General features: G+C 44.9%; 1 protein-coding gene across 1 annotated transcript in view; it reads left to right on the top strand.

Annotated features, from left to right (window-relative positions):
- CLIC5 (chloride intracellular channel 5) overlaps window positions 1-4150 on the top strand; it is a 104200-nt gene extending 100050 nt beyond the window's left edge. The window contains exon 6 of the mRNA XM_081247752.1: window positions 3976-4150. Within this exon, the coding sequence (XP_081103878.1) occupies window positions 3976-4143 (168 nt within the window). The 3' untranslated portion in view covers window positions 4144-4150. The remainder of the gene's footprint in view (window positions 1-3975) is intronic.
- The last annotated feature ends 8570 nt before the right edge of the window (window positions 4151-12720 follow it).

The raw sequence follows: 12720 nt of genomic DNA, 5'->3' as shown, positions 1-12720 counted from the left end.
TCTTCTTTATCCATTCATCTGTTGATGGGCACTTGGGTTGCTTCCATATCTTGGCTATTGTAAATAGTGCTGCTATGAACACTGGGGTGCATGTATCTTTTTGAAATACAGTTCTCGTTATTTTAGGGTATAAACAGGAGTGGAATTACTGGATCATATGGTAGTTCTATTTCTAGTTTTTTTTGCGAAAACTTCATACGGTTTTCCACAGGGGCTGCATCACTTTACATTGTGTGGGCCTTTTTCGTTCACTCTGGCAATTTCCAGCTGCTTCCCTTGGTGGAGCCTCCACCCCTGCATGGATTTTCTCGTTACCCAAGGCAACCTTTTCTAAAGGTTCGCGAGCAAACCCAAGGAGCCGCCGTCTTGCAGTGAGCAGAGGGCTCTGTCGAAGGACCCTGATTCCATCACCTGTGTTATCAGCCACACCTACGCTAGACACACAGTGCCAGGTGGCTTCTGTAGTGACCACCCCAAACCAGTTATCTTAACCGAGATAATTTCATATGAAGAAGTACTAAGTACTGAGAACTAGGAAGCCAAAATGTTCCTTGAGGTCCCTCCTTCAGGGCAGCAGGGCAGAGGGAAGAGGGTGGAATGATCCAAACTTGAACTAAACAATAGCCAACCCATGGAAATAACCTAAATGTCCATTGACAGATGAATGGATAAGAAGATGTAATATATATATATATATATGCATGTATACATATATGTACATCTATATATGCAGTGGAATACTACTCAGCCATAAAAAAGAATGAAACAATGCCATTTGCAGCAATATGGATGGATCTAGAGATGATCATACTAAGTGAAGCAAGTCAGAAAGAGAAAGACAAATACCATATGATATCCCTTATATGTGGAATCTAAAATATGACCCAAATGAACTTATCTACGAAACAGAGTCACAGACAGAGAGAACTGACGTGTGGTTGCCAAGGGCAGGGGTGGGGGAGGGACGGACTGGGAGTTTGGGATGAGCACATGCAAACTAGTGTACATAGACTGCATAAGCAACAAGGTCCTACTGTACAGCACAGGGAACTCTATTCAGTATCCTGGGATAAACCATAATGGAAAAGAATATGAAAAAGAATGCGTAATATATATGTATAACTGAGTCACTTTGCTGTAATATATATGTATAACTGAGTCACAGCAGAAATCAACACAACATTGTAAATCAACTACACTTAAACAAAATAAATTTAAAAAAAAAACAAAAAACCTTGAACTCCATGAGGGATCCCACAGAGCTACACCTTGGACCTCCGGGGTGGGGTGCTGCTTAGCTGGGGCTGAGGGCTGAGTTCAGAGAGGCCCGTGGGGCTGGGACGCAAGCTCAGTGGGGGGCTCACTGCTGTGTGCCGGCCTCTCTGAGCTGGTGTGAGGACACGGGTCCTGTGAGCGTTTGCAGAATGGCAAACTGGATTCAGCTGCTGCTACTGGAGAAAAGGAGACTCTCATAGGAACAGGAAACCCACAGGAAGGGGCCAGTCCCTGCTCCCTCCTCCAGTCTCGAAGCCTCTGTCTAGCACCCCCTGGTAGAGCCTCAGGGGAGTTGCCGGCAAAGCAGAGGTAAGGTTTGCAGTCCCAGTCCCAGCATCACCAAGAAGCCGGTACAGCTACACCGGTAGGTCTGGAGATAAAGCAACAGTAGCTGAATCATTGGCACAGGAGAGATTCTGAGTAGAGCTCTTCCTTTATCATTTACATAAGGCTGAGTGGCAAAGTGGAAAGAATTGGATTAGACAGCAGAGACTGTAATAAATATTAGTGATTAATAGAAAATTATAGATAACAGATCCTGGTTGAATTATTTTCCTGTGTAACATTGTATCAACCACTAAATCTCTTGTGACTCCAGTTTGCTCATGGCAAAGATCTGCAAGCTTTAAAGTTAAGTGATCATATACGTTTGACACTAGAGGCACTCTGTCTGATGTTCGGATAACAAGATGGTAAAGATTAAATACAACTTTTTATTGAATCCCCCCCTGCTTGTTTAACCTCTCTCTGCCTTATTTTTCTCATCTGTAAAATGGGAATATAACACACTCTTCCTTGTAGAGTTATTTAGAGATTTCAGTAGCTCGCCAAGTGCTTAAGGCAGTGCCCGGTGCAGAATGCGGAGGGAATAGATGTTTGCTATTGTTGTTACTCTTATCAGCAGCATTATTGAGGTTGTCAAGCGGGACAGAAATGAAGAAGCTGCGGTTCCTGTCCTCATACTGCTCACGAGCTAGGGAAGAGAGGGAGGTTATGAACTGACTGTGATTCGGAGTAGAATAGAGCTTAGGGCCATAATGGAAGTTCAAAACACATGTAGGGGATCGGAGCGGGGAAATGCATCCTCCCTGGAACGTGGTCGTGTCTATGCGACTGAGCTGTTCATACAATAGGTCATCGGTGTTCCTCACTCAGAACTGCTTTCTGGGGAATCCTGCACAGCACTGGCGCCCAGATGAAGATGAAAGCCCGGAGTGGCTGGTCTGGGGGGTCCCCTGAGTGGGAGGATCCCTGGGCCAGTGATCTGGTGACCTGTTTAAAAAGAAAGCAAGGAAAGGAGTCAGAAGTCAGTGCTGCAGGAGAGAGGCTACTCTTTGCTCTCTCCTCTCCAGTTCCCGAGGGGGTAGAGGCAAGACTAGCCAATGTGCAGGTCCCAGTGCCCAGCGAAACTAAAAGGGTGCCTGTTAAAAAAGTCTTCAGTTTCCAGATGTTGACAGCAGAGTGTTAAACCAAGAGCAGGGCCCTTCTGAGTGTGAGACCCCCTGTGACTCACGGGTCTCACGTCTTTGAAGCCCCCCCTGGCTAGAGAGACCTTATTAAAGAGACCACGCAGCCCCTACCTAGGGAGGAATGCATGCAATGGGCAAAAGGTGGGTCTCAGTGAATTTTGACAACAGGTAATCTTTCTTGAGCACTTAGTATGAGCCAGCACCCCCCACACCCCCAATCATTTTATGTGTATTAACTGATTTATTACTCCAAGGTAGCTCGTCTTATTACCTCCATTTTAGAGGAAAATAATTTGGGGCTCAGAGAAGTTAAGTAACTAGTCCAAGGTCACACAGCTGTCAAGTAGTGGGGTCAGGATTGCAGATCCAGTCAGCTGGGATCCAGAGCCCACGCTTTAACCACTATGCTACTGTGTCTCTCAACACAAACACCACTTCCCCAGAAGGCCCAAGTCCACAGCCCCGAGTGTGGTAAACTAAGGAGAGAACGGAAATCACTGTCTGTTCACTCCCACATACCCTGAACCTACAGATACATTCCTATACCTAACTTACGTTTTATGCTTTGTATTCTCTTCTGTAAATAAGGATGCTTAGTAAAACAAAGTGGATAGGGAAAAAAGAAAAAAAAAATGTTGTCTATAATTCTGTCAAGCAGACATAACCACGGGTAATAGATTGGCGTATATACTTCTAGTCATCCTACATATTTCTCCAGATGCCTTATACTACACTTGAAACTCCACGGCCTCTCTTGAAGCGTTTTCCAAGTCACTGGGATTTCCTCTGCAGCATCATTTTTCATGGCTCTCCAGATATGTATGATAACGTATTTATCCATTCACGTGTTGTTGGACATTTGTGTTGGATACCATTTTTTGCTATTCCAAATAGTCCTACGGCCCTATGTGTGTAGCTAAATCTTCTTGTACACCCATGGTATTTCCTAAGGAAAAAAATCCCTGGAAGCAGAATTACTAAGTCAAAGGGCAAATTATATTTGCTTGAGAAAATACAATACAACAAAAATAAATAAAATATAAAATAAAATAAACAAAATTGCATTAAAAAGGTAGCACTGCCACCTTGCGTGACAAGCATCTTGCTGCTGGCCCCTTAGAATGCATGGAGGGTCTTCCCGCTGTGCACACACTCGGTCACACCACTAACACCTTCCCAGTGGTTTGTTTCATGCTTTAACACCATCTCCATCCTGCCATCTCTGTTGTAGACTGTGGCCAAGAAATACCGCAACTACGATTTCCCGGCTGAGATGACGGGCTTGTGGCGGTACCTTAAGAATGCCTACGCCCGGGACGAGTTCACCAACACCTGCGCGGCCGACAGTGAGATTGAGTTGGCCTATGCGGATGTGGCCAAGCGCCTCAGCCGATCCTGAACTTGGCCGTCTTGCCCCATCACTGCTGCAGAAAGACTCACCATCTCCCCAAGGACTCCAGCTTCACGGACTCCTTTTCCACGTCACCTCCAGAAACTTCTGTTTTTATCAGGCCACATCTTGCTGGCATCATTGGAACCCCAGCCTGCTGTCTTTGATGAAGGTCGGCACCATCCCCATCTGATCAGGCAGGAATCTGCAAGCAGAAATGAGAGAAACGGTCAAGCTCTCAGCCTTTCAGGCCTGGGCTGGGTTCAGTGTATTTGGGGTCGGTGCAGGAGAACGAACCCGTCTGTGGGATTGTCACTGGCCCCTTTTGCCAATATCAAACTATCTCCTAGGCTGCGTTAGACACGTGCAACACCCGGTCCTCATCCACTTACCTCTTTGTCAGTAACTCCAGGGCCAAGGCCAAACACCATCTTAGTTCTCATTAGAAAGAGATGCAGTGCTTTGTTAGGGGGAGACAGAGAGTGAATGGAAAGAATGGAGCAGGTGTGGATTTGGGCATCCGGCAGACACACCTCCAGTCACTCAGCACTTTCTGGCACTCCTGTCACTTCGGGCACTGAAGGCCAGATTGGAAAACTATTTCGGACACAATCTCAGTTCGCTGCAGTGCCAGGCACAGTCTGATGCTATCAAGTACCTGGCTTGATGCTGATCTCCATTTTTATCTGTCCAGGCCTTGCCAGGAAGGGAAATTGGCATGTAATTCCAAGCTGGGGTGACTGGGAAGGGGAGGGGAGGGGAACAGTGTTAATGCCAAAAGGCCCAAGGGGTCGGTCTACCAGCCATGGGGTTTGCTTGCTTACGGGAGTGGTTTCATTGGAGATTACATGCCTGGGTTTGACTGTGTTTATCCACGAGTGAATTTCGGTCTCTGAGAAAGCAGATGGGAGTCGGGGGTGGAGGGATGGGTGAAGATCAGAAAAGTTCTTTAGGAGGCTCAATGTTTCCCGGGAATCTTTTAGATAGGTCTTCTCTCTTATGATCTAACTAAGTCTTGAACTGGTGATGTCATGTAACTACACACCTTATAACAAAAATCCAAGAATTGGCCAAAAGTGACTGTCCGGTCTCTTCAAATTGTTCCTGGATGTGAGTCTGCTAAGCCGGGTGCTCTCTGAATCAACTGTAGCCTCCGATGGGTGAGAATACATTTAGGAGGTGGCTTGATCACGGAGCCTTAGGAATAAAGTTCATGGGCCTTTCTGATTGGGAAACCATGTGGTTTAAACTCGAACAGAAAGTACATACACATCTGGGTAAATTTTCCTACCATCTGACTCAACTGCCAGATGAAAAAGAAGAAATTTTTTAGCTAATATTTCGCTCTGTAGTCATTCTCCTTGAATTTCACCTCCTTAAAAATCTCACCCTGCTTGAGCACGGGGACCTGTGCAGAGGAACCAAAGAAAAATGAGCTAGTCATCAGCTCCCTCTTCCCGTGAACACCCTGGGAGAAAGTCCACCCGCCACCGACCCTCACCTCCAACAATCCTTCCTTCTGTGCTGCCTGTTGGTGGAGAGAGAGGCTCCCAAGTGCCCGAAAGCCCCAGGACTTGGCTCACTGCTCAGTGAGGGCAGGACGGCACAGGGCCTTCCTGTAGAAACATCACCAGATTCTAACCCAAGCAATCCCCGGACCTACCTGCCTCCAGGGATCTCTGGAGATAAAAGGGGCCCCCTGATCAGAGCCAAGGAGAAGCAGCAGGAGGGTCTCCTTTAGCCCAGGGAGGAAGACGACGTTTCTCAGCAAGACATCCTATAAGCCTGAGACCTTTCAAAAAGCAGAAGGAATTGATGCATCTTCACCTCTAAGGGAACCTTTCCACAGACTCCCTGGTAATTTTGTCCCTGGAGATGTTTGAAAAGAACTGGTAAGGAAACAGTCCTTTTGACTGTAGGGAAAAACCCCAAACTGGCCTCCTGGGAGGTGAAAGCTTGAATGATCCCAAAGGCCTTTTAAGTAGTGTGAAATCCTGTTGTCCCAGAAATCCTTCCCTCAACGTCACAGCACAGGCTTGATGATCTAAGAGGCAATTTACTTTCCTGAGACCCAGGGAGGCGCTCTTCTTAAAGCACATCTGAGAAGCATAGCCAGCCGGCGACAGAGAAAACAGGAGGAGCTCAAGTGGAGTAGCTCCCCCAGGGGAGTTTTTGCACACCAAGACTCTGCTTTGATATTCAGAATTCAGCAACTGGTGAGTCTTTAAACACAGCCTTTAAAAACAAACAAGCCAAACCAAATCAGCATTGTTGGTTCTAGATGTTCTTTCTGTGGTTGACTTAGTTTTACATAAATAACAATATTAAGGCACAGGGGTGAGGTTGGGACAGTTATATGATCCATCGTAACCACTTAGAAGAGGGAGAGGAGTTACAGATGGACGGCACTTCCTGGTACTCAATCCAGGACTATCTTTTTATTGCAACAGGAGATTATCATGTGATGCAACTGACTATTGATTTAAAGCTTTAATGTCTATGACCAGATTTATCAGAATATTTTTAAAGCATAATAATACTGCCTTATGATTATTTTTTTCCAAAGAGATTTTTCTCCAGATCTTTCAGCCTCCCCGGGTTTTGGCCATGACCTTGTCATGTACACAGCTTATCATCTCCCAGCAACAGTGTGGAGAGGTCCTTAGGTGTCCCCAGAACCAACTCAGGGAGTATTGATGGTCTGCACTTTGACCCTGAACTCCAGAGTGTTAAGGTGGGAGGTGACCTTTGTCACTGTTCTGGAATGCATATTGATGCCTCAGAAAGCATTTCAGTGACGCTGAAAGGGGATTTGTTTGGGTTAAGATCCTGCTTTACCCTGGAGTTAATTCTCTCCTTCGAATTTCACATCACTGTGGCTGTTTTGGTGGAGTAGCATAGTGGGGGAGAAATAAGAATCATACTCAGAATGGCTGTGTTGAATTTACCCCTCTTCTCAGTCCTGCCTGCCTCTCAGGTGGCCCCAAGAGGGTATGGGATAAGATTTTAACAGCTATAAAAGATGAGCTGGGTCAGTAAAATCTGGATTGGTCCAGAGCAGAGTTCCTTCTATTGCACGCCCTCATCACCTGACAATTCAGAATCACAGGCATGAGTATGGCTGTCTTGTTTTGAACAAGGATACAACTACCTGGCACCAAGCTCATGAGTTGAAAAGTGAAACCCACACTCCACGGGGTTATTGGACCACAGGATCTCAAACCAGTTTCAGCTTCCTAGGAAATGGCACTATCTTCAGCGTTCACTTCTCGTGCTGGTGGGGCCATTGAGGAGTTTGATCTTTTCATTAGAAAGGGGCCATGGCAAGAGTGAGGTTTCCTGGGCTGAATTTTCTAGTACTGAATGAAATAAGTGAAGCTCACAACACCTGTGTCCAGTGGCCACTCTGCAGAAAGACAAGACCAAGCATCTTAGAATTGTTGCAAAATGCATCACGCCCAGAAGGGACCCTGAGGATCTAAGAGTCTTAGAAATCAGCAAGGTCTGGACAAATAGAATGAAAACGGAGGCAGAGTCAGGAAAGTGCAGGTCTACCGAGCAAGTTTTCCATCCGGAGGAAACAGGGAGAGTCTGTCTGAAATTAAGTTGGTCTAGGGACAGCCGACATCCAGTAGGTACGTCTGTGGCTCCAATTTCCACTGACCCAGGAGCCAGTTCAACAGCAGAGGGAATCAAGATGCTGGTGTCTTCCTCCTTGGAAAGATGAAGCATTAACTCATGGTTAAAACTAAGCTCGATGATTCACACGGGATCACTTTCTTGTTTTTTATGTAACATTAAAAAGAACCTAAAGCATTAGAGAAAGGAGTGTGCCTGTGAAGCATCCTGGTTCTGATGTTAGGACAGAAGTGATCACATCATTGGCTTTGGGGCCCTTCTAGCACACAAGGCCCATTATCTTCTATCCGCTGCTCTTGGCATTTAATCCAAACGACACGTGCCCTCCTATGAATGCATCTTCCTCTCCCTTTGTCAATATTCTCCTCCCAGTTTAGTTTCAGGATACTTTCATTTCATAATTAGATATGATAAAATATAAAATATCCAGCTGATGTTTGAATTTGTCTATCTTTCCTGACCACCTGCCTATCCCATTTTATAAGCTGGAGAGCTAACTAATTCAGCAAAAGAAGCCTAGCTTTTATAAAAGATCAAACATATCATTTTATAAAGACACTCCCAATGATGGTAACTTGATTTTCTCAAGACCTTTAACTGTGGTGATAAAATAATAGGTCTTGCTTTCAAGCCTTAATAATGTAAAATGCCTTTTAATGAAGATATTACTGAGTGTCTTCCTCATGAATCTGAACCAGTTATAAATTTGTTTTCCAGTCTTGATTGATATTGACTGATCCAAATAAAGTTGGTTTATTTTCAAATAATACAAAGGCGATCATCAGACTTCTTACTGGAGGTGGGGGTTTCCTATGCTGTTTGAAATGTGTACGAAATACCTCTTTTTTCCCAAACGTTATTTTGTTTTCCCATTATAAAAGAAAATATGTTCATTCTTCTTAAAAATCAAAAGCAAATAAAAATTACACAGCAATAAAAAAGAATGAAATAGGGAATTCCCTGGTGGTACAGTGGTTAGGATTTGGCGCTTTCACTGCCGAGGCCCTGGGTTCAGTCCCCGGTTGGAGAACTAAGATCCCGCAAGCCCCACGGTGCAGCCAAAAAAAAAATAAATAAAAAGTAATAAAAGGAATGAAATAATGCCATTTGCAGCAACATGGATGGACCGAAAGATTATCATACTGAGTGAAGTAAGCTAGACAAAGACAAATATTATACGATATCGCTTCTATGTGGAACCTGAAAAATAAAAGATACAAATGAACTTATTTACAAAACAGAAATAGACCCAGAGACATAGAAAACAAATTTATGATTACCAAAGGGGTAGGGGGGGAGGGATAAATTAGGAGGATGGGATTAACAGATACACACTACTGTTTATAAAATAGATAACCAACAAGGACCTACTCTATAGCACAGAGAACTATACTCAGTATTTTGTAATAACCTATAAGGGAAAAGAATCTGGAAAAGAATGAATATATATATATATATATATATATATATATATATATATATATATATGAAACTGAAGCACTGTGCTGTACACCTGAAACTAACATGACATTGTAAATCAACTATACTTCAATTTAAAAAAGAAAAGAAAAAAAACAGGAGGAAGAAGAACAGAAAGAAAAGCAAAAAGCTTGTGACTCAGCCATCCAAAAACAGATTTTTATTTTAGCAAGGCTAAAAATCTATCATGGTACATGGCCCAGGTGAAAAAAATATACTGATGTTCCTTCATGGGTCTTATTTCAATTTCCTATGTGTATTGTACCTGGGGCTGGGCCAGCAGTGACAGTGTAGGTGCGATTTAAGGAACACCTTAAAAGACTGGTCTATCTGCACCCAAAGCTCTCTCTTGGCCCGCGGTGGCCTCGCCCTATCAGCTTTCCTGGCCTGAAATTCCCGCCCTTAGCATCATGTCACTGAGTCTGGATTAAGGTCCCCAGAATCCTCAGTAAGAATTTACCTGTAGGGGCTTCCCTGGTGGCTCAGTGGTTAAGAATCCGCCTGCCAATGCAGGGGACATGGGCTCAAGCCCTGGTCTGGTAAGATCCCACATGCCACGGAGCAACTAAGCCCGTGTGCCACAACTACTGAGCCTGCACTCTAGAGCCCACTAGCCACACCTACTGAAGCCTGCGTGCCTAGAGCCTGTGCTCCGCAACAAGAGAAACCACCGCAATGAGAAGCCCTTGCACCACAACGAAGAGTAGCCCCTGCTTGCCGCAACTAGAGAAAGCCCACGCAAAGCAACGAAGACCCAACGCAGCCAAAAAATAAATTAATTAATTTATTAAAATAAAATAAAATAAAATAAAGAATTTACCTGTAGTCAATGTAGCACCTGAGGAGGACCTCTGTGAGCAGTCACACTGCTGAAAGGTGAAAAGGTCCTGGCAGTCCTCTGTGCTCCCCGTGCTCTGTCAGAACAGCTTCTCATCCCTTGGAAGAGATCAGACCCTTGACTCAGGGAATAAGTCCTGGTGGGAGAGGCAGCCGGCAGCTCAGAGCAGATACTGTTGGTGGTCATCTCTCCATCCCGACCACCCCTATCTTCCTCTGGCGATCTCTGATGGGGTCGGAGTCCACTTCCCCATTCCTCCCTTCTCCCCACCTGCCCACTCTCTCCCCACCCTCCTGTGACTCAGGTGAGAATGGTTCCAGCCCCAGGTTCAGGGGTGAATCATGAATGGTCTGAGCCTGTCCTCCTGGCTGTGGTTGGTTTCAGAGTGGACTCTTGACCAAGTTTCACCCAGTGTTCTGAGGGGAGGTTTGTTCAGGAACCGCTGAGAAAGATTTCCTTGTTTTTCAGAAAGTGACTCCCTAAGTCACTGCCTCTGGTGCTCCCTTGGAATGTGGATGTGAGGTCTGGAAGTGCTGCCACCCTCTGGAGACCATGAGGGGCAAGCCTCAGGCAAAGGCACTAATACACTGCAAAATGCAACAAGAGTGGAGAGAGCCTGGGTCCTTGATGGGACCCTGAGCCGCTGAAATGTCACATCTTGAGACTGGTTCTACCTCTGCGCTTCCTGTCCTGTAATACATCCTAGACTGTTTGAGGATGTTTATTGCTTATTTGTTTATTATTATGAGTGGCCAAAACATCCTAAGTGGTATATTAGCCAAGTTTGTTGTTGCTGTTAATAGCCAGTTAGATCATCAGTTTGTTCACCCAGGAGGTGTTCTGTGTTTCTATTGTTTGCATGCAGAGGGTCTGTTCTACAGGCTGACCAAGGTCTGGGAACATGGGTCTTCATCTCTCTGCCTCTCGTTTCCTTCCCTATGCTATGACAAAACCAAGGGGCATACAAGTGGCAATCACTGTGCTTGGCATTGAGGAGAACTGTGCCGTGTTCCAGAGAAGCTTCCAAAAGGTGGACTTGGAGATGGGAGCATCTCATATACTCAAAGGTGTTGTGAGCCGTGTCGTTTTTACTCTTATGTCTAGTAGCTTAAGATCGCCAGAGTCCCCAGTAAGTTTTGCCTTGTGGGGAAAGGCATGGCGTATCAGACTAGAGAGGTAGGAGGCTGAGGATTAAAAACAAGGAGGTCGGGCTTCCCTGGTGGCGCAGTGGTTGAGAATCTGCCTGCTAATGCAGGGGACACGGGTTCGAGCCCTGGTCTGGGAAGATCCCACATGCCACGGAGCAACTGGGCCCGTGAGCCACAATTGCTGAGCCTGTGCGTCTGGAGCCTGTGCTCCGCAACAAGAGAGGCCCGCGCACCGCGATGAAGAGTGACCCCCACTTGCCACGACTGGGGGAAGCCCTAGCACAGAAACAAAGACCCAACACAGCAAAAATAAATAAATTAATTAATTAAAAAAAAAACAAAAAAACAAGGAGATCAGGATATTAATCGTAGGTCCATCACTTAGTTACTATGTGACTTGGAATAAAGTCCCTTTCTGAGCCTCAGTTTCCCCCAGGGGTTATTAAGCCCTCTTGCCTATGAGATGATGAAATCCCTGATGAAGAGTATTTATGAATAATAAAGGGTTATTTCAAGTGGAATGACATTTTGGCCAATTGGAATCTTCAATCTGTTGGAAGGTCTCACTGTAGTCTTTAATGGAAAGAGATGATCACCAGAAAACACATGGATACTAGGAATGTGTGTGTGTGTGTGTGTGTGTGTGTGTGTTGGGGGGTGTCTTTTAAAGTAAATTTCAGGCTATTTTGGAGTTAGTTCACATCCACATCAGCCTCCTATCTTTCTCATCTACACTGAATGAAATCTACATCTAGATGCAATGAGAATGACTGTGGGCCCTGCAATTAGGTTCACTGAGCTACAGTTATTTATGCAGAAAGTAAAGCAGACTCAAGTTTTGGAAAGGTTTTCAATATAAAGAAAGGATATTTTTTAAAATTTGAGTTTAACCCGTCTTTAACTAGAATATCTCAATGTCCCAAACCTTCAAACCAGTGAATTTGTATAGGACTTGGAGTCTAGACCACACAAGAAGCATAATGCAAATGTCATAATAGAGACCAGCATAGAATCAAGTCCTGATCCACCTGTGGTTATATGCCATTTTGCAGCTACTTGGAATTGTTCCCTGTGTGTCAATCACTCCTCATAGCCCCTTCCCCAATGAAAAACTAAGCTCCTTTAAGGACTGGAACGTAGGTTATCCAATTTTTGTGCCATGCCTCACCTGTCCAACACTCAGCAAATATCAGATGCTCAAAAATATTTATCAGTGGTTGATTGGAGAGTCGTGAGACAGTATTCAAGACTTCTGGTTCACCTTGGATCTTACCCCTCTCTTCCCTGGAGTCTCTGATCCCCACTATATCGTAATTCTGAAAGTAGAATGATAACAGAGTCCAGGACAGAAATGCATGTCTGTGTTTGTTAAGTATGCTTTCATTATACATGTGAAGAATGGATCCTTCTAATACAGTCTTACAGTGCTTATCTGTCTGAAAAGATGAAAAGCCGTCTAATGCACATTGAATCGCATGGTTG

The sequence above is a fragment of the Mesoplodon bidens genome (assembly GCF_964165515.1).
Source record: "Mesoplodon bidens genome assembly, chromosome: 10".
In the NCBI taxonomy this organism is placed as follows: Eukaryota; Metazoa; Chordata; class Mammalia; order Artiodactyla; family Ziphiidae; genus Mesoplodon; species Mesoplodon bidens.
This window is presented reverse-complemented; position numbering and strand designations above follow the sequence as displayed.